Here is a 23,075-nt window from a genome sequence, read left to right on the forward strand (position 1 = left end):
ATGCCACCTGGTTCAAAATCATGTGAGCTCCATATCTCCGTTGACTTCGGTCAAACGTCGAGCTTGCCACTTGGTTCAAAATCAAGTGAGCTTCATCTCCACTGACTCCGGTCGGTCATTGAGCCATGCCACTTGGTTCAAAATCAAGTGAGCTTCATCTCCGCTGACTCCGGTCGGTCGTTGAGCCATGCCACTTGGTTCAAAACCATGTGAGCTCCATATCTCCGTTGACTTCGGTCAAACGTCGAGCTTGCCCCTTGGTTCAAAATCGAGTGAGCTCTATCTCCGCTGACTCCGGTCGGTCGTTGAGCCTTGCCACTTGGTTCAAAACCAAGTGAGCTCCATCTCTGCTGACTCCGGTCAGGCGTCGAACCATGCCGCTGAGATTCAATCCAAGTGAGTTATATCTTTCTGCTGACACCGGTCAGCCATGGCGTCTTGCCACTTGGTTTCATCCCAAGTGAGCTCAATCTCTCCTCCGACTCTGGTCGGATGTCGAGGCCTGCCGCTTGGTCCCTACCCAAGCGAGCTCTATCCTCCCATTGACTCCAGTCATGTTACTTTAGGAGACTCATCCTACTACAATTATTCAAGAGTCAACTCAGTAGTAGGGGATCCTTCCGCAATCACGCATGGAGCTAGCCTTTTATTGTTTTTCTAAGTGTTGATAAATTATGGAAGGGTGAACGATGAGACAGCCGTAAAACACATGGAAGAGTGAGTTGTGAGACAGCCGACTATGAAGGCCAATTCCATGCGAGAGACATCCGTTTGAATGTGGACAATTTTGTCTAAGGCTTTTGTGTCTTTTCCAGCCACAAGCCTTGGGGGGCTGTGGACCGCTCCGTTATTTGGACCGGATGAGACACCATTATTAGGCTGGACAGACCATTTCAGGGGACACATCCGGGTCGTCTCAAGGCTGGGCCGCGCGGACATAACATTGACACCGAGCCGGTATTGTTACTCCAAGAGGCCCATCCATAAAAAAATACCGTAGGGCAACACGGGCATAATGCTTTGACCAGACCAAAGACTCACTCAACCGCAAATGACGACATAGTCAATGCTACAGTCAGGTCCCCCTCAATTACGGATGACTCACAACCTCAATTACGGATGACTCATAACCTGAACTACGGATGACTCACAACCTCGATTACGGATGACTCACAACCTCAATCACGGAAGACTCGCAATCACATTACGGAAGACTCACAATCACAGCACGAAAGACTCGCAATCACAGCATGACCGACGGGAAAGTCAAGAAGCCCACCCTGATTAGCGCGACCCATCCGTTTTAGTCAATGGACTATGTAATAGGAATGAGAGCTAGGGTTAGAGACTCACCCACTATAAAAGGGGGTCTTCTGTATGTATCAAGATCATCTTTTTCTCACTTGAGCAATATACTTAGTCTTTTTCACCGGTCTACTGACCGAAAGTTCATTCGTGAACAGTTTTCATGCAGGCTAGAAACAAAGATCCGACAATTTGTGCTGAGGCGTTTGAAAATGGGTTGTCCGCGGGTCCTTTCAATGGGGACCTGTCCATTTTTCACGCACATTCGTTGGATGAAGTTCGCATACGGGCAGCTCCGTTTATCATCCAAGAGGAGAACAACCGTCTGAAAGCATCTCGAGACGAGGAGGAAATAGCTCGCCACCCTGTCACCCACACCGAGCAGGCGGATCCGCCCACCGAGCGAGGGAACCTTCGCCAAGATGCCCAAGGTCGAGGCCAGACTAGTCCGGGCCGACACATCAACGTTGTGAGAAGCAATGTCTGGATAAGACGGAAGGACTAAGCGTTCACTCCGTTGAAGGCTCCTCGTTGCCAAATCCGGAAGGAGGAGCTCCATTCGTGACACCGACAGTCGTGGTAACCTACGCAAGCAGGTTGTGCTATATCCCGCTCTTGAATGCCAAACAACTTGTAGGTCTACTATATATAGTGCTCTAGACTTTAAAACGCCCTAAGCTGTTGTTGCTTCAGTTTTTCTGTATTTGACGTTTGATTCTTGTTGAATGAAGTAGAGAATGTTCTTTTTTCTCCCACTATCGGGGAAAGTTTTTTCTTATGAGGCCCATATTATAAAAAATCTCAAATGCAGAAGGACTAGCCTTGCCACTTGGTTCAAAATCAAATGAGCTTCATCTCCACTGACTCCGGTCGATCGTTGAGCCATGCCACCTGGTTCAAAACCATGTGAGCTCCATATCTCCGTTGACTTCGATCTAACGTCGAGCTTACCACTTGGTTCAAAATCAAGTGAGCTTCATCTCCGCTGTCTCCGGTCGGTCGTTGAGCCATGCCACTTGGTTCAAAACCAAGTGAGCTCCATCTCTGCTGATTCCGGTCAGGCGTCGAGCCTTGTCGCTGAGATTCAATCCAAGCGAGCTCTATCTTTCTGCTGACACCGATCAGCCATGGCGTCTTGCCACTTGGTTTCATCCCAAGTGAGCTCAATCTCTCCTCCGACTCTGGTCGGATGTCGAGGCCTGCCGCTTGGTCTCTACCCAAGCGAGCTCTATCCTCCCATTGACTCCGGTCATGTTACTTTAGGAGACCCATCCAACTACAATTATTCAAGAGTCAACTCAGTAGTAGGGGATCCTTCCGCAATCACGCATGGAGCTAGCCTTTTATTGTTTTTCTAAGTGTTGATAAATTATGGAAGGGTGAACGGTGAGATAGCCGTAAAACACAGGGAAGAGTGAGTTGTGAGACAACCGACTATGAAGGCCAATTCCATGCGAGAGACATCCGTTTGAATGTGGACAACTTTGTCTAAGGCTTTTGTGTCTTTTCCAGCCACAAGCCTTGGGGGGCTGTGGACCGCTCCGTGATTTGGACCAGATGAGACACAATTATTAGGCTGGACATACCATTTCAAGGGACACATCCGGGTCGTCTCAAGGCTGGGTCGCGCGGACATAGCATTGACACCGAGCCCGTATTGTTACTCCAAGAGGCTCATCCATCCAAAAATACCGTAGGGCAACACGGGCATGATGCTTTGACCAGACCAAAGACTCACTCAACCGCGAATGACGATATAGTCAATGCTACAGTCAGGTCCCCCTCAATTACGGATGACTCACAACCTCGATTACGGATGACTCACAACCTCTATTACGGATGACTCGCAATCACAACACGGATGACTCGCCATCACATCATGACCGACAGGAAAATCAAGAAGTCCACCCTGATAAGTGTGATCCGACCGTTTTAGTCAATGGACTGTGTAATAGGAATGAGAGCTAGGGTTGGAGACTCACCTACTATAAAAGAGGGTCTTCTGTATGTATCAAAGGCATCTTATTTTTCACTCGTGCAATACAACACACTTAGTCATTTTCATTGGTCTACTGACTGAAAGTTCATTCGTGAACACAAAGCTTTAAGTCCCTAGCTAGATCATACAATTGTGCAACAATCCAAGGTAAAAAAGTTGAGTTCCACGAGGTGACAAAGGTTATGCAGTAGCGGAGCCACCGACCGGCGAGCTTGGGCACTTGCCCAGGCTCCCTGGCCTGGCTCCGTCTTCATATGTGGGCAGGGCCACAAGTCTGCAGGGGATCTTTTGAGGGCCGCAGGAGCATTTTTAGGCTCAGTCGCAGAGAAAGAGAGGTGGTGCTGAATATGAAGCACATGTAGACTTCATGGAAGCCACAAAAACCGTCTGCGTTAGCTAGTGTAACAAGCCAAACAAATAGAAAAGAAAAGGTTGAAGAAGGTGTGGAGGCTACCTGAATTGTGTTGTGCGGCGCATTGTGTTGAGGTTGGTATATTATGGTTAATCTTTTAACTAAAGCCAGACAACTTTTTACAATGAGCCACTTTTTTTTTTGGTCAATTACAATGAGCCACTTGTATCCCTTTTATAATTTTTTTTTTTCTGCACAAGCCCAATTCGTTGGGTATCTGTTTTCATTTTACATAAATGTTTTATTTGGGCTCCAGGTTTTATGTAAAGGGAGGGACTGCACCGTTATGTGCCTAGTACCCTCCTGCTCTCATTTTGTACCCTGGGCCCAATTTCTATTGTATCTGCTTTGTCCAGCTTTATTGGACTGATGAATGAAAACTCATTATCCTTCGACCAAAAAACTAACTGAAGATAAAAAAAACCTTATATAAATAAAAATAATTTAGGACTTCAACATAATTGAACCTATTTATGGAAAATTAATAATAAAATAAATATTATAAAAAATTGTAGTACTACTGAACTAATTTTAATACAAATTTAGTTTTAGTTTAATTAAAATGAACCGCTCGCGAACTGACTCTGTATACTTCTTGTGCTGAATACTTCATCAGTTGTGTACCGTGTACCCGTACCACATACCAGAGCGTATGACAAACCTGATAACTATGGATTGTACCTATATGTTTTGATTGAGTGTTTAATTGAGAACGAGACATTTGTCATTGCATTATTCACACCGCAACACTGCAATGCCCGCAACCGCAACACCTACAACTGCGAGCGCAATTGAAAACTCTGGATCAGACGTCAGGTGTGGGCAGTTAGGCTTAAGCTTAGGCTTAGCGTTGCCCAGGCTCCATAAAGATCCCGGCTCCGCCACTAGTAATATGGTTGGACGTTATGTCTGCGTGTGTTGTGGACTTGTGGGGATCGAATTAGTGACATCTGGCATGGATCAATGGGGCATTTTATCCTCTTGAAAAGAAAAGTTAGTGAAAGGGTGCACATGGGCCGGGTCAATCCAATGAAACCATTCAACTCAATCCGATCCAATGGTAAAATTGCGGGTTGGATTGGACAAACAGGTTCATCAGATGGATTTTATTACGATCTAATCATCTTTGGATCGGATATCGGATTCCTTAATAATCCATCCAACCCAACCCGAAATCCAATCATATAATAATATATTATTTAATATATATTTTTAATAATTTTAATTTTTACCTCACCTACTAGTAGGGTATGTAATTTCTGGAGACTTGGAGTCCTACTTCTAGAGTGATTTTTAGGAGACTTGGAGACTAATTTGTTTGTAATTACTTGTCATATTTAAAGAATTAAAGTACTTGTTTAGTTATGTGTTGTTGTGTAGATGTTTGTATACAGTAGTTATGAACTTATGATGTAATTGTATGTTAGAGACATGAAGTACTAGTTTTTTAATATTTTTCAATAACTCATCATATTTATTTTTGTTTTAATATAGCGATCCAATCAATTCATCCAAACCAACCCGAAGATTATCGGATTGGGTTGGCTCAGGTTCGTAGGTGAAAATTCACCAAATCAAACCCGACCCAAACATTTTTGATCGGTTCGGCTCCTAATTAGCCTGAAAATCCATTCAAACCAATCCATGTGCAGCCCTTCTTAATGTATCGTGCTAGTTGCATGGAGAACAACGACCCTTTTATTTTGGTTTTTCTTTTTTAAATTTATGAAAGACACCCATCCCTCCAAATTTTGTTGATATCAGATTCCTAACTATTTTTCTTTATTTGAACAAAGTTCCAGTACAGGAAAGCATAAATTGAGATGCAGAGGAACATTTACAAGAAATTCTACTAAGGAAACAAGATCACTGAAAAAAAAACTGTTACAGTGGTGAAAATATTTCTACTGTACATGCATTTTTATTTTCAGTACACATGGGAAGCTGAAAATCTTATAAAATGTCACGACTGACATTATGATCATAAAGAAACATGGATCATCATCATTAATTCAGGATCACCTGTGCCCAGCACCTGGGCTGGGAATAGAAGATACAAGAACTCTTTTATTGTTGGTAAGATGATCAATAAATTTTCTTGAATATTGTAGAGGACCCTGCTGCAAAGAGGGTACCTCCATTTGGAGAATCTTTCGGGCATCTAAAGGAGAGGGCAACGAGTAGCATACAAAAATAAGCAGGGAAGTAATAAGCAAAGCAGAGCTCAAGCGAGCCATGTACGTATTGGATCAAACACTAAAACAAGGAATAAGGTACGTACTAATGTATTTTAATTTTGTGTCAGTTGTGTCTCTGTTATGCTGAATGAGTCATTCATATATGCTATTTATAGGATTTGGTCTCCATTTGTAGGAGTACTGCGAAAAAAAAAAAAAGAATTGCTCTACCATTTATATCACTAATCAATGGACTGAGACATGAAGATTACCATAGGAGTGCTAATAGTCCAAGAATTCCCTGTTGATATTGGGTTAGGTAGACATGAACTTACACTAGCATTAGTTTCTAGAGGAATCTTAACAGCACTCTCTTACTCTCTATTTGAATTTCTATAGGTCACACTAAATTGGGAGGGCCCCATTAATTTAGTAAACCCTCCTACATGAATTTTTACCAATAAAAATAAATGTTAAAAAAAGTATTGTTAGCATTTCTTTAATTTCTAATATGATCGACATTGGGGTATTACTTGTTTGCTCCAAACTCCTCGGAGTTACTTGTGAAGTTGAATGTTTTGAGTTCAATAAGAGTGCACTCTTTCTTACATCAGTGGCCAACAGCTTCATATTATGGCCGCCACTTTGACGTTCCATGTATGTTGTATAGTGGTTCTATTCTCACAGAGCTATTAGTACACACTAGCTCCATCAATGAATTATACATGTCAATATCTTTTGACTTGAACTAAAGAATGTTAGTGGAAACTGGTAGAAATTATTGTGACCACTTTCATTGGTATATGTTCTTCAATCTATTACAGCACACAACTTGAGTGAATAATCAGTACTTTCAGCTGATTTTATTTTATTTTACAAGTATTTGGAGAATATTTATCTCAGCAGTATATGTTTTTTGTAACAATTTTGTTTGAGAGATAAGTGAGCCCATGAGTTGAGGAGTAAGACATTAAAAGATATCAACGACACATTTTAACCTAAAACTTTAAGGCATTAGGTTTATGTGTCACATCTCTTATAAAATCTTATCATCACCATACTTAACCAATGTGAGACTCCAACTCACACTTGAATTCTCTACAATATCCCCTCAAGTGCGAGTCACCATACATTATAATGACCCCTTCCGCCGAAGCTATCCACACTTGTACAGTAGTCGTTCGTTGCGTCAACGGAACCCGCCACTCTGCTGGAAGAGTTTCGACACAAGGAGTCGTTATCATGATCCGACAAACCATCAGTTATGATACCACTTATTAGGGGAGACATGAGAGCTCATGGGCCGAGGAGCAAGACACCAAGAGATATTGATGCCACATCTTAACCCAAAACCATAAGGCATTACGTTTATGCGTCACATCTCTTATAAAATATTCTCCTAACCCATACTTAACTAATGTGAGACTCCAACTCAAACTTGAATTATCAACAAATCTATTGTCTAAAACAATGTGGTAGAATTGATGTAATATAATTCATGGGGCCAAAATAGGAGATGTGTGGATTAACGTTGGACAGAAACTAGCTTTCATTTTACATGTAATTTTATGTCAACTAGTTTCGGTTTCCCAATCTCCGTGTCTTTTAACCTGAATGTGTCCAAAACTTACTTTTAATTTATGCACCTCAACTCCTCAAGTGAGGCTTATTCGTTCAACTCAATTGCGTCCAACCAGTGGGTTTTCTCAAATAGACGATTGCTTTTACGTCCTAAATTCACTTTATAGTAGTATTATTTAAAAAGATTTGGATTGTCATGGACTTTGGACTAGATGGTTGGGTCTCTATCCGAAGGGCTGGGTGGCTCTCTTGGAATTGGGCCGAACGGATGGAGTCTATACCTCAAGGCCAGAAGATCAAAGAGCAAGGCCCATCCATACAAGAAGACATCCACTCGTCAACGAGGAAGTATGACGACCTTTGATTACACACATGGTCAAAAGTTAAGAAGTGTAATGATTGCGGCCATGTAATGATTGCGCTTCCTCGATGGGCGTGATTGGTTCACAAGTCAACTGACACCGTAATAATTCCTTCAGCTAGGGTTTGGAGGTCGACCCACTATAAACAAGAGACTTCCGCCCTTCCATGTATCTCATCTTCTACCCATTGAAATAATACCTCATATGTTCTAAGTCTTTAATGCTTTCGATTTTCTTTGAATCCCTTATCGAAACATTGACGCCCACCATGGGGTCTCGGAAAAACTTTTCCCGAGTCCTCAAGGTATATTGATCTTCTTCTCAACCTTGAACCAGCATGGTAGAGACCAGATCTCACGGCAACAGCTCTAATGGCCCGATCCCACAAACGAACGAGGCCATGGACGCGTTGATAGCCCAGATGCAGCAGTAGAACTTGGCGATGCAAGCCCAGATGCAGCAGTAGAACCTGGCGATGCAAGCCCAGATGGCCGGGATGGAAGAGCTCCGACAACAAAACTAGGACATGCAGGCGCGACTTTCAGGGGTGGATGAGTTTGGCCAACAAAACCAGACGTTGCAAGTTCAAGTGGAGGACCTCATGAGGAATCACAGGAGAAAGGTGGACCTCACCCAGGCGGCTCCAAAGTTTCAGCCTTTCTCGGAGGCCATAGCATAGCCGCAATTCCAGATAACCTAAGGACCCTAGTCCTCAATGTTAAGTTCAAAAGCTAATCATATCGTCTATCACGTTTTGAATGATAACAATTTTATAGAGCATAAGTGAACTGATTAAATATATTATGTGAATTGCATTTCAGGAATCTACTCTTATACCCTTACGTTATATCGTCTAAAGAAGAAACGCAAGAAGATGACAAGAAGAAGGCATCTGCAAAGAAGAAGACAACTGGCTGAGGTATACAAGACTCAATCAAGTGCAAGCAAGAGCAAAGCTACAAGGACAAACCTTGTGTGTCATTGTTCCCTTCATTTACTCTCGCTTATCCGTTGTGCCAAACGATTAAGTTCATTGTCAATCATCCACTATCGTTTGGATCTTAAAGTTTCTTGTGCAATTTTTGGATCAACAAGCTAAGTAGCAATCCTCAGAATCCTCAGAGCAGTGCATACCTACAAAGAGGGGGGAGCCAAGCAAGGATAAGAATAAAACATGCAATAAAAACATTCTTTTTGTGGTTTGCGAAGTTACACAAATTGAATATGTTTCACACCAAGACAAAATTGAAAACTTGAAGATGTTTTTGAAAATTTCCAGTGAACTCAAGCTGTCAATTTGACAAATGATGTCAAATTTGTCAAATTGGGCATAATCTTCTTGATCGAAATATACAACATCTAAACATGCCCTTAACATTAATTTTATCTCTTTGCTGGATAACTAGAAAAATATTCTCATGTATGGATATTGTTGGATCTAGACATAGGGATGTTCATGCGTCTATCCACACCACACCCTCATGCTCTTACTTAAGAAGGAAGCTAGACCAAAATTCTTTTTTTGAAAGGTAGGGAAATGATTGGGGGTGTTCTTAATGAGGTAAGTATCTCCCATTCCCTTACTCACTTCCTTCCCTCACTGATTTTTTCACTTAACTTCATTCGCACATGTGTGCTCATTTTATTAACCTCACAGTCAAAAAGAGTGTAAACTCAATACAAAGGTTAAAAGGAGGCTCTACTTCATATATCATTCCCACAAAATTAGCATCACAAATAACCGCACTGCACATTCTCAAAACTCACTCAAGTCTTTGTCATCTAACTATCCACATGTCCCACAAGATTCACTCACCCGTGCATCATTCTCTTATTATTTCAAAAGCAAGCATCAAACCTAGAGCAAATAGAATTTGCATAAGCATAGTTTCAGTAATAAGGTATGTAAACCAAGAAATTTAGGGAAAATGCCAAACTAGTGTGCGAAACTAGATGCAATATGAATGAACAAAAGGTTGAATGAGAGGTATGTGGGTAAGAGTTACTTCCCTATACTCAATCCGGGTGCACATTTTGAAAGAACCAAGACTCGTGTTAGTTGGGCCTTCCAATTCAAATTATTCTTGTAGAATCACTTAATCCTTGCAAAATGAGCAAATAAATAAAAAAAACCACAAATAATTCCATCAAACATCCCATGCCACATACCATAAACAACACCATAAACAATTATCTTGAGACTTATTTTTGGATGTATCCAACCAACACGCTATTGGACCTTGCTCGTGTAGCTCGACTATCACTGAATGTAAAGGCTGGAGGTAGGGGACTATTGTTCCTGACGTTTTCAACCGACATGTCTTTTGGACTCAGCCCAAATAGCTCGACCATAGGAAAAGGTGAAGGCCTAAGCTAGGGGACTACTAACTCAGTTATCTCCACAAGTTGAATTTCAATGCGCTTGTCTCTAAATCTCACAACAAGACACCCTTGTTGTTAGCTGACCTATAGAGATGTAACAGACTAAAATTGAGGTAACCGACCTGTAGTGATATGAGATGAGTTATACGACTATAGCCGGCCGATGTAATTGCAACCAATCAACATGTCTTCGGAAGCGCGTAGCCTCAGATGGAGTTCCTCATGCCATACTTGACTTAGACATCGTAGCAACTAACTCACACTCTGTATGACCCGAGAGACAACTAACATGAGACCTATAACAAGGCGACGACCACCACCTTTACGGGATTGTTTCACATGACAACTAATAACTCAGGCGTCATGATCCACTAAGGTAGAGATCTAGAAGCCAACCCATTGAACATAGGAAATATTACGAACTATGACCAAGGTCCAATCAGATAGTCAATCATCATATAAGATAAAAACATTTCCCAACATATCGCTCTCTCAAATCTTTAAACCCAATTACTCACAACCCTAGAACGTGCCCCTCGCTCGAGGGTAAGCGTAGTAGTAGGCAAACTCACCATCCATCATCTTGTTGCAAGGCCAATCGACCTAGATGATCTAAGGGATGATCGCAAAGCACAAAACGTCTATGAACACGAGTGATGTTAACATGTCCTTCAAACCTATAACATATTCCTATATAGGGAACCACCAGTGAAACACCATGTACACACAATTTCTACATGACCCTGCCTCTTCTCTTGGATTCTTAGTAACTTGTGCGTTTAAATGTCTCTCCATGTTCCACCGGTTGAGCACCCAACACTCACAAAGTAGGAGTGCCCCGACAAAGGAGCACACCCAAGAAGGAGAATCGTCAGACCATCATAACACCACCATCAGAAACACCACATTCACTATCGTTGCCAAAGCTAACACAATGTTTAAGGTTATTGATTGCACTTGTCCGACCAAGACTAAAAATCCATCTAAACAACTAAGATCCTAAGGAATTAAAAATTCAACTAATCAAGCATTCACCACCCAATAATTGTGGATCATAGTGGTTAAATGTGACTAATCGAACACCTCAATCGTCAGTCCTTAGGAGTCGCATTCTTGGAGACCTTCACCACACCGAGCCTACAGATGCTCATTATGGCCCTGCACTGCCTGTATAGTGTCCAAAACCTGCCTCACATACGTCAGAGTGATGCCTAGTTGCAGATCTGAAGCACCTAAAGGTCCATCGCCCACCTGCTGACCTAGATTTGGGCCAGCTGGCGTCGGACCTCCACCCCCATGGCCCACATTTGGACCAACTACTGGCTCCGGGGCAGATCTAGGAAGCGGATCTAGCACCGGAGCCGCCTGAGACTGAGTCACTCGCGGCTGAGCCACCCTGGATGAAACCTCCTGCTGCATCTAGGGTTCAGACTGAGCAGCCTGAATCGAGATGTGGTCATCGTATCGCTCGCCGGCGCGGTGCACGATGGTGACGCCTCGACCTTATCCTCATAGTCTGTAGCTCGTACCTTCTCAACGTCACTGGAAAAGCACCTAAGTCAGAGCCACAGACGGTAACGATGTTCTGTACTAGAGGCCTACCGGATCTAGGAGAATATTCTAGCAAGCCCTAGCAGAGCACCAATAAGGAAATACGATGAAATAAATGTGTACTATGTCATAAATGAGTAAGTACAATAATGGACCCCCCTTTTATAGCGGATGGATTGTAACCCTAAGGAATCTAGGGAATTGGGCCTCACATATCCAAGGCCCAATTCCCGATACAAGAATGCAAATAAGCCCAAATCCAGCTCGTGGGCCAACTCTCCCTGTCTTGCCAAGACTGCCCTTCTTAGGCAATCCTGTCCTTGTTTGAGAGCCCGCCCATGATCAATCTGGAGTCTTTATCTCTTGTATTACTGGTATCTGTGGCGGGTCCCACGCTTACGAGGGACTCGCCTATCCCAACACTCGTGCTGAAATTGTGAGAAGAATTTAATAAAAAATAAAAAGCATACATTCACTGAACATATAGTTTCAACTTAAGAAATAGTTTCAACTTAAGAAAATTGTCATTATTAAATGCATTAAGGAGGGTGTACTTATTCCCTCTTGAGCAGTGCTAACTACACTCATTTTAACACTATTTAACACCCTCCATGTAATTAATTTACTTTTACAAAGTCCGTACATACCGCAGTAGAGTTTAACCAAAGTTCGAGATGGATTGGTGTGGTTCCTCTACGCCTAGGACACCAGAATATCGAACCATGAATGAAGAAAAACATGAGATAAAAGTATATTGATTATTCATTGTGAGAGCCTAATTCTTGACTGGAGGGGACACCAAAGGCTTCCATCCCTTGGATAGATAGGGGAAACACTCCTTTAAACACACTATTTGAAACACTCCATGTAATTAGTTTATATTTTAAATGTGTTGATAAATCAATCATATAGACTTTGTTCAAGAGTGCTTTAAAAAGTATATTGCTAACATTTTCTCACCATTTTGCATGATAACAGGTAAAGGAGAAAAAAAATGAAACTTAGACTTCAAAAAGTTTTGCACATTCGCAGTATATTCAAGTATTGTACAAAACAAACTTCTTTTTCGTACCGAAAGTAATTTGGTCAGTAGTTGGTGTGTGGATTTTCACCCACTTTTTCTGTGAGATTAGTTTCTCAAAATCTACCAACATTCATGGAGGCACAAAGGCCAAAATTTCATCAACATGTGCATAGTGAAAGGAAGGCAAAATCTGATTGTTCCATATTTTTATGCAAGCTCAGGACCAGAAGGCAGTGCTTCGTAACCATCATGGTGCTTTGTAGTAGTATCTCTTTCAACTGGGATGCACTTGAGGATAGCAGAAATAGGCATGCTAACTGCTCCAATTAACACGCTGAGCAACCAGAGTTGCCAGTTTAGGGGCACAGTGTTGGCAAATGTACCCAGAAACTCAACTATGATTGCTTGAAATGCCACTGTAGAGAAAATTACCGTAAAGAATATCCCGCTGTCAAACATGCCTCTGAATATGTTTATCTTCTCAATTTCTCTGCTGTTTATCTCATTAAACACCTGTCAAAAGAGTTGCAATGGAACAAGGTCAGTTAACATCTTGAATGCTTTAATGTAGTTTTTAAGGCATGTTGAAGGATCATAGATCCAATAAGGTGAGAACTGTAAACATGTTACAACATTTTCTTAGAATTTGGGTTAGGCCCAACTCAACCCCCTAAAGCTAGCTTAGGGAGGATTGCTCAATCCTTGTGACCGCAAAGTCACATGGCAGAAACCTCACCGTTGTGCCGGCTCACCCTCTCATTTTCCCTATATAAAGACTTATTTAATCATATCTCTAGTCAATGTGAGACTTCAACACTTTTTAATTTATAATCCATCAGTACAAAAAGGAGGTTCCTTTATTCACAGTAAGTACTGTCGCATAAATTATTTTCAGAAAGAAAGATCACGTATAGTAATAATAATGCCTATATACAAACTATAGATTAATTCATAAGCTCAAATGAATTTTGATCCAGAAAATCTTTCAATTGTGTTCAATTTTTTCCAGATTTGTATAAACTGTGTGGATAAAAAACAAGTTTCTTTGACAAGTTTAACCACCAATTAGCTTCTGTGCCATAAATAAAAGTTTGTGTTTTAGAGAGGGCATATGCGATACTTCACCTGGCAAAATACAAAGGTGTTGAATATCACAGTGTTCAGCACTGCAGTTGCATCTGAGCCAGTAAGGCCCAGTAGCCTCTTCCCGTCAAAATTGAGAACCCCGAGGACGATTAGTTGATATATACTTTGGCCAAAGATATTCCTCCACATTGGTTTGGTGATAAAACTGGCTCTCCTTCCAACTGGGAGTCTTTCCATAAGTCCATCATTAGGAGGTTCAGTAGCCAGGGCCAGTGCACCCAAAGTGTCCATGATCAAGTTGACCCAGAGCAACTGAACAGCTGTGAGTGGAGCAGATCCTGAAAATAAAGAAGAAAACTTAATCTAAGTTCCTTGAAAACAGATTCAGCAATTCAATGGAAAAAAATTCTTCTATAAATCAACATACCAGTAATGCATGCAGAAACAAAGTTAGTAACCAGAGCAACAACATTTACTGTTAGTTGAAACTGCACAAACTTTTGAATGTTTATATATATGGCCCGTCCCCATTTCGCCACATTGACAATAGTAGTGAAGTTATCGTCCATTATAATGACATCAGCATTTTCTTTGGCAACCTGTGTAAAAGGTATAATTAAAAGAAAAAAAAAGTATTAGAATATAATCAACCAGGCATTCACATAAAATAGACCACGGGTAAGACATAACAAAAGACTTGTTTAACAATTTGTCTTGTCTATTTATTTAAGATAGCTCCTTTTCAGTGCAGAAAGAAGAGGAGAGGAGGGACAAGAGGGAAAGGAAAACTGTTAACAACTTAGCAGCAGATAATATAACAAGAACTGGAGATAACACTTTTGTTTCTTAATCAAAATGCACAGCAACTATACAAGCACAGTACATTGGACTGCTACATGTGATACCATCAATTCACCATATTAAGCCAATGAATAATAATAGGCACAAACCTCAGTTCCAGCTATGCCCATGGCAAGCCCAATGTCTGACTCATGCAGCGCAGGAGCATCATTGGTTCCATCACCAGTAACAGCTACAACATCACCAATCATATTCCTCAAATTGGTTACTAAGGTATGCTTGTCAAGAGGTAAAGATCGTGCCATTACCTATAGCCATATTAAGCACATAAGAAAGACACCATCTAAAAAGAGAATTAAAAGCCACAGAAGTTACAATGAGAACACTACCTGAATTCTTGGTATGATATCCTTCATTTGCTCTGGAGACAAGTCACGAAATGCAGGTCCTTCTATGGCTACACCACCCTCAGTAAGTATACCACATTCTTTAGCTATCGCCCTAGCTGTATTTATGTTATCACCAGTGACCATGCGGACAGTTATTCCAGCTTTTTGACAAGTTTGAACAGCTTCCTTAACTCCAGGGCGCACAGGGTCCTTGATTCCCACTATGGCTATCAGAGTATAGCCATCATCAGGGATATTGGTTTCTCCTTCAGTCTCATTTATATCTTTGACAGCCAAACAGAGAGTTCTCAAAGCTTCACAGGCAAAGCCATTTATAACATCATTGACATTCTTTGCCTTCTCTTCAGGAAGATCAACAGCTGTCCCATTAGAATCAATAATTTTGTCACACAATTTTAATACTATTTCTGATGCACCTTTGCAGAAAGCTCGGACCCCTCCATCAGGAAGACCCACAAGCACAGACATCTTCTTCCGGGATGAATTGAAAGGCTCAACCTTAAGTATCTTATAGTCTCTACGCTGGGCATCAAAATCACCACCTGAAAGCAAGCCAAATTCTAATAATGCGGATTCTGTTGGTGTTCCCAAAATAGCCTTCTTTCCTTCTTTGTCATTGACTACTTCTGACGAAGTATTTTGAAATATAGCCTGTAAAAAGATGCTTATAACTTCTTCAGATATCTCTGATTTAAGTTTCTCCACACTCTCATTACCTTTAATCTCTGTGGTCTTTTCGCAAATCCAAATTTTATCAACCACCATATGGTTTGTAGTCAATGTCCCTGTTTTATCTGTGCAAATGCAATTAGCTGAACCCATAGTCTCACATGCAGAGAGATGTCTCACAAGTGCCCTGTCATTCATTAACTTTTTCATAGAAAAAGCAAGACTAAGTGTCACAGCTAATGGTAATCCTTCAGGAATTGCAACAACAAGGATGGTTACAGCAATAGCAAAATAGTCCAGTAGCTTCAGTGCATCAGTAGAAGACCAATTACTAAACTCACCATAAAGTGCTTTTTCAACCACAAACCTTATTGTCAACACCACAAATGTTAGCACAGAAAAAGTCAAACCAATTTTTCCAATAACGGTAGCAACTCCGTTCAATTTCACCTGCAGTGGAGTCTCATCCTCCCCTCCCTCACTTAAAGTTTCCATCAACTTCCCCCACTCAGTCCTCATGCCAACAGTTGTAACTATCATCTTCCCCTGTCCATCTTGTACTTTGGTTCCTGAAAGAAGAAAAGGTCTTTCTGCTTCTATATTTGCTGGTTCACTCTCACCGGACAAACTTGATTCATCAATTAGCAGAGAATATCCTGATATAAAAATCCCATCAGCTGGAACTTGATCACCAGTTGACAAATGAACAATATCTCCCACTACCAAATCAAAAATTGAGATCTTCTGCCTTTTCCCATCCCTAGTGACGTGAACAAAGATCTTTTTCTTCTCTTTGTCCAAATCCTGGAACTGCAGGGATTGCTTGTAGTCACTGATAGCAGTAACAAAGACTACCAGGAATATACTGAGTATGATTCCCACGCCGTCGTAAACACCCTTTGGCCACCCTTCAGTGGGAAGCCCTATACCTATAGAAACTATAGCACAAACGATGAGAATGATTAGCGTTACATCATGCAGTGCATCCCAAACAAACATCAGGAAGTTTTTAGAAGGTTTCTCAGTATAACGGTTGACTCCATAGACCTCTTGCCTGCTATTTATACTGTGTTGACTGACACCTTCATCAATTGAGACTGAGAGTTTACTTGCTATCCCTTCAACTTTACCAACTTTTCTTAAGTTCTTGTGATCATGGCCTCGGACAATTGAAGCAATATCATCTGGTTCAATACCAAAACCAGCTTCTCTCGTCTTTTCTGACAGCTTGTATTCAGTTGCACCAACAGCTACATAAGAAAAAGAACACACATCAATAGAAAATGATCAGTTCTAACGCAACTATATGAATTTTAATTCAAGAATTGGAGAACTTTACCTTCCTTAAACTGCAGTGCTGCCCTTTGGGCAAAGATAACAGCCCGAATGGTTCCCTGATTGAATAGACAAAATTAACATGATCAAACCAGTGAAAATTAATTGACAATATATATCCTAGAAAAGGTTTATCGGCGAATAATGGTCATTGCATCTAGAAGAGGTTATAGCCATGCCCTTAGGATATAGACTGTCATATCCTTACTCTAAATCAAAATACATTATCCTTTATCATATCACACTGAAAGTTGAAGTAACAAAAAAACACAAGAAAGGGGTTGTATGTGTTTTTGAAAATCTTTTCAAAAACTAGATGGAAAAGCTATTCATCTGTAGAGCCTTCAAATGGATCAGCAAGTTCTTTAAAAATGTATTGTCTGTTAGCTTAGGACTGAAGGAACGATGGTTCAGACAAATGAACCACATACGATACAAATGATTTTATAAAACCGGTTCACACAGAAGGTATAAGCAGAAAAACGTTTTTAAAATGCTCTTTTATGACCAAATTCAAATCCCTCAATGTTTGTCAAATAAAGAGGTAAAGGGAAAGAAGAACGCACTTTGATTTTTATACTGGTTCACCCAATCCAGTTAGGGCTACATCCACTCCCCAAAACACTTTTCTGATTTTTCTCTAACTTCCACGAATTTACACTAAGTATTCTTATTGTCTCTTTAGGTTACAACTAATGACTCCGCCTCTTCAAGCTAAAACCAACAGATTTTTGAAAAACAAGAGAATTAACTTCTTCAAATCTAAACAAGTCTAGCATTTCAACTCAATAAACGAGGATTGTATTAAAACTTAAAAACTCAGCTTAGAGAATGTTTTACAATTTTGTTAGTACAAGATGTACAATACAATAAATGAATGAAAACTTTGCCAATAAATAAAAGAATGAAATGAATGTGAGCTTGGAGTGCTATTTATAGTATGCACAGTAAGCACAAATTCTGGTGTCTATCCCTCTTCATTCTTTCATGAGCATATTTATAGTCTTTAGGAGCATATGCCGTTAGACAACGTCCTTAAGAATTAAAGACGTTGAGACTTGCCATTTAATGCATGGCTCCTGTTGTACACTTCCTAGTACAACAGACACTCAATCTTTGTAAAGCTTATGAAGGGTTCAAATTTCTTTCATTAGAGCCACTGGCCCTTTGGCTTTTATGCTTTCCATGGTTCAAAATCCATACTTTCCATCTTTGGGACAAATTGTGTTCTAAATTGAACAATATTGGACCAGTCTTGTACCTTGGAGATTTTAATTCTGAAGTGACAGATATTTTCCCTTCATCGTCTTCTCAACTTACAAGGTATTTTCTCCCACTTAGCTCAAAGCGCCTTTCTCCATACGCACTTCCTTGTAGCCAAACTTCACAGGTATTACCATGAAGATAAACAGGTGGACATCCTTCTTAAAGCAGTAGCTCAAGGACTTTATTCCCTAAATGCTCCCATTGTCTGGCCGATACAAGCTCTCTATCAAAGTGTTTATACCAATCTATAAGCTATTTTGAGCTTATTTCAACAAACTTTCATAAATCAGCTTATGGATAGGCCCTTAAAGCCATAAGCAATTAATTAAGTTGTTTACATAAACATGTCCATATTATTAGTGCTCTAAATATTTGTCCTTCGGAACTTCTTCCAGCGGAAGTAGTAGGGGAAGGAGGTTTGTCGGGCAAATTTCCCTAAGGATCTATGTTTGATAGGCGTTCAGGGGAATGTAGATGTAAAACCTAGTATGCAGATAGGGTCGCTTTATTTTAAAACTAAGCTGGGAGGTTTTGTGCATTCCTTTTCATAAATCATTTGTTCCCCCCCTCCCCCAAATATGTGTTCCGTTCTTGTCTTTCATCTCGATCCAACTCATCCTTTGTAATGTAGCCAAGAGTTCTTTTTCAGCTCATTCATGCTTGAGGTTGGATTCAACCATGGTTGAACCAGTTATAATCTAGCATATATACTTTGCTTATAAGATAAAAGTCAATAAAAATAATAGTCCATGCATGTGGATTTTCTATTTTGGATTTTGGATGGGTAGCTCACATGGTTGAGCTAAGGGTAATTGAAGGTGAAGGGCCAGGATTCGAACCCTGATGAGGGATAATTTATACTAATATACTAACAAAACTAACATTTGCCTATAAAAACAAAATTGAATAAAAAAATTGAATACGACTAATTCAAATCAGTTGAATACCACCAATTTTTCTAAGAATTAAACTTAGATTTAGTCTAAGGGCTGTTAATTTTTACTGTCTTATGTAAGGTGTTTTAAAGGTTTGTTGGTGTGTATCAAATATTCCGGCTCATGCCTATGTCTGATTTCCATTGCGCTTCGTTGACTTTCCCCTGCTCTACTTCACTCTAGCACAAGTTATTGTCACACTCACAATGTCATGTAAATTAAAACTACGTAGCGTGAAGTTTGGTACTGATAAATATCAAAATTAAGCTCTCAATAAAGATTGTAATCCATCATAAATATCTAAACATAAATATAATGAAATGGGAACTTTATTTTACCTTATTTTATTCTATTCCATTATATTCTACTCCAATTTATTTTATTATATTTCATCCATCCAATCCAATATATCCAATCCAAAGATAACATAAAAGAGTGCCACACACTACAGTGCCCCATCCCAACCCTATCGTCAAGGTAGAGCCATCCAAACTAAATACTCTTTCAAATTTATTCAACAACTTGCTGACACCAAAATTTCTGTCCTTGTCAAACAATATTAGGTAATTGTTCTGGCCAAGGGAAAGTTCCAGGAAGTTTCGTTGCTTGCACTTGTCACTACGTTGAATTAAAAGCCTAGAGTTCAAGGTATTTCTATAATCAAGGTTAACTGTACAAACAAAGCTTAGTTTTTAATGTCACCCTAGAAACACGATAATCAAAATTTCACATGCCGTAAAGCTCAGTTTTTAATAAGAGAAATGTACTGTTCTTTTTAATAGTTTTGATAAGGGAAAGAAAATAAATAAAGAGAAATATAGTAAAACTCACAAACAGGAAAATGAAAAAAAGATAAAATTACATAATGATATTCAATAAAAATATATAAAAATAATCTATTTTTTCTCACTCTTCTATATAATAATTAAATAAAAAGAGAAGTTTCATATTCTCTATTTAAATGATCATATTGAGTTCAAAAAAAAAAATGATCATATTATTTCTCTTTATTTTGTACTCGGTTTCTACGACAATAATCTTTATTTTCATACTGCCCCATATTGTTATTTTCATATTATAAATCGTTTTATGTTTTTGTTAATTAAAAAGAAAATGAGCTGGTTAGGTGAGGCCGGCCAAAATATATGAATCTCCACCTTTTCAACCCAACCCAACCCACTCAAAAGAAATTCAAACTTTCGTGGTATTTGGTCATAAAGCTCAAGCGTGACGAAGCACAACGTGAGCACGTGTGACGACATATTTTATTCTTTTAATTTTATATAAGAGTGGCATTAAAAGATACTACAAATTACAACATGATTTGAAATCTTTATACAACTATATTTGAAGAGCATGTATGTTAAAAATAGAATCGTTTCGGGAGACAATCTTTTGTGAGTAGCATTATTCATAATTTAATATTTATTATATTTGATGAGCATATATGCTAGTGCCATTTAAAAGTAAAGTGCGGAGGGTTCATGAACATCAAAACATGCCAAATCCAGTTATGGTGGCCACTGGGCATGTGGGCATAGTGCTCCTCCATGTGCTTTCAATTCTTTTAAAATTCATTTATGAGCGAAATCAAACACCCCTTATAAACGGTCATCTCCGTTTCATCATTCATAACATCTCATTTAAAAAGTCATATTTTATGGGATAAAAAGGCTGTTATTTTCCCACCTTTTTATTTTTTGGTGAATCTGTTATTTACTTATTGGCTTAATAGCTCTTTTGGTTACTCACTTATCACAATTTTATACTTTTGATCCCTCCAGAAAAAATTAGTAAAATTAGTCCCTCATATTTACACACTTTTACCGTTTTAGTCCCAAATAGGGATCATTTTTACAAAAAATTAAGCAATATGGAGGACCAAGAGTGCTAATTGTTTTATTAGGGACCAAAAGTGCAAAATAGTGATAAGTGAGGAACCAAAAGAACTATTAAGCCTTACTTATTTTCACACTTAAATGTTCGTTAAAAATAAAACAAAAATTTCATGTCAGGTTAAGAATTAAATTTATCAGAAAATAATTTTTTTTCTTACAGGTAGGCAAATCCTGTTTGATTGGGATTTTTTATTTTATTTTTTTTATTTATAAGTCTCGAACCCAAAATCTATCTTTAAGAGGAACAAAATATGTATTGCATGAACCAACCACTCGCGTGGTAAGAAATTTAATTTTACGTATGCATTATTTAATTTGAAACTCATTTTTAATTGAAATTAATTTCATAAAAATAGCATTAACAAATTAAATTTGTAGCTATCACCTAAAACATAGCATAAATAGGGTCAAGTCCTCTAAAATGGGTAAAGTAAACATCCTACAAGTCTACAACTATTATTTGAGCTAATTTATTGAATTTTTGAAAGTAGATAATTAAATAATTAATTACTATTAACCCCTCTAAACGTGAGGAGCCAGCCATGAATAAACAACATTGTAAACTCAGAATCTGTTCCTCTTCCCCTATCTGTGCCCAATTTGATTTGATTTGGTCACCATTCAGTCACCACTTTCAACTAATAAATCATGCAGGAAAAAAAGTTTTCTCAAATTAGTCATGTGTTTGTCTCGCCGTGTCATCGCTCACTTGGAGCCCCGATTTGCTCCACACGTTTTACAAAATATAGGATCTTTTGCTAAAAAATTTCCCGCGAGCAACCTAGTTCAGCACAGGACCAATTTGAAGATTAAGCCTAATTTTTAATGCAACTTTCTGCTACTTTACTAGAGTCCTTGGGGTTCTGGTTTGCTTTTTCCTACCCAAAATGGATTTCACTTTAATTGGCATCCATCCATCCATTATAACTTTGCTACTCCCTCTGTTTGTTTCTACTTTCTATTCCTAAATCCTATCCCTAATTTAGGGTCAACAACATGAAAATCAAAGATAGAAAGAGAAACACAGGAATCGAATTGAAGAAGAGAAGAGAAATTAAAGGAGATTGAGATTGAGACCGACCTGTATTTTCTTGAGTTTCTCCTGTGCTTGGAGGCGTTTGACGAGATCAGCGACATTGCGGAACCTTCTGCGAGGGTTCTTGACCAATGAAACAGCAGATCTCCATTTACTCAAACCTTCAATGGAATGATCCTTGTTTTCCAGTTCGAAATCCTTCAGTAAACTCTCCATTTAGCTACAAATCGCTCTTCCAAAGCATAACCAGAAGAGGATTTGTTTGAATGAAGTAAGAGCTCTGAGTGGAAAGAAAACGAAGAAGAAGAATGGAAAGGGATTAAACGTGAGCCAGTAGGAAGCACGCGCTCACAAACAGAACGGAGAGTTGAAATGGAGGACTGTTCGTTGATATTGCGCGTTAAATAAAGACTGGTTCCCGTTGATTCTGAATCTGAATCAATCAATCAAGTGGTTCTAGATCGAAACATCTTTAGAGCCTCTTCATCTTCAGCTAGGGAGTAATATTTTATTATATAATTTATAGAAAGAATTTTATAATTTAATATTTTCAAAATTGGATCTAAAGTGTTAAAAGGAAAGAAAGGCATTGGTTTTCTGTGAAATCATGGGTTACAATGTTAGTGTACCTCCTTTAAGCTCTTCAAAAGTATGCTATTAAAATATTTCAATTAATATTTTATTAATAAAATTACTTTTTTTTTCAAAGCATTAAAAATAAAATTACTTTTTTATTCATCAGAAAGTAAATACAAGAAGAAACAACAACCGAACTAACAAGGACTCTTTTAACATGAGAATTTTCAAATCACAATGAGAACCTCTATAACATTAATACAGGACATC

General features: G+C 39.2%; 1 protein-coding gene across 1 annotated transcript; it reads right to left on the minus strand.

The window, feature by feature from the left end:
- Nucleotides 1-12,753: 12,753 nt before the first annotated feature.
- Nucleotides 12,754-22,724, minus strand: LOC130720321 (calcium-transporting ATPase 4, plasma membrane-type-like). The gene is made up of 7 exons (XM_057570949.1): nucleotides 22,275-22,724; nucleotides 17,099-17,153; nucleotides 15,070-17,009; nucleotides 14,830-14,988; nucleotides 14,307-14,478; nucleotides 13,919-14,217; nucleotides 12,754-13,306 (listed from the first exon to the last, which is right to left on the minus strand). The coding sequence occupies exons 1-7, from the start codon at nucleotides 22,443-22,445 to the stop codon at nucleotides 13,001-13,003; spliced, it is 3,102 nt and encodes a 1,033-aa protein (XP_057426932.1). The 5' UTR covers nucleotides 22,446-22,724; the 3' UTR covers nucleotides 12,754-13,000.
- Nucleotides 22,725-23,075: the final 351 nt, after the last annotated feature.

The sequence above is a fragment of the Lotus japonicus genome, chromosome 5 (assembly GCF_012489685.1).
Source record: "Lotus japonicus ecotype B-129 chromosome 5, LjGifu_v1.2".
Taxonomy (NCBI): domain Eukaryota; kingdom Viridiplantae; phylum Streptophyta; class Magnoliopsida; order Fabales; family Fabaceae; genus Lotus; species Lotus japonicus.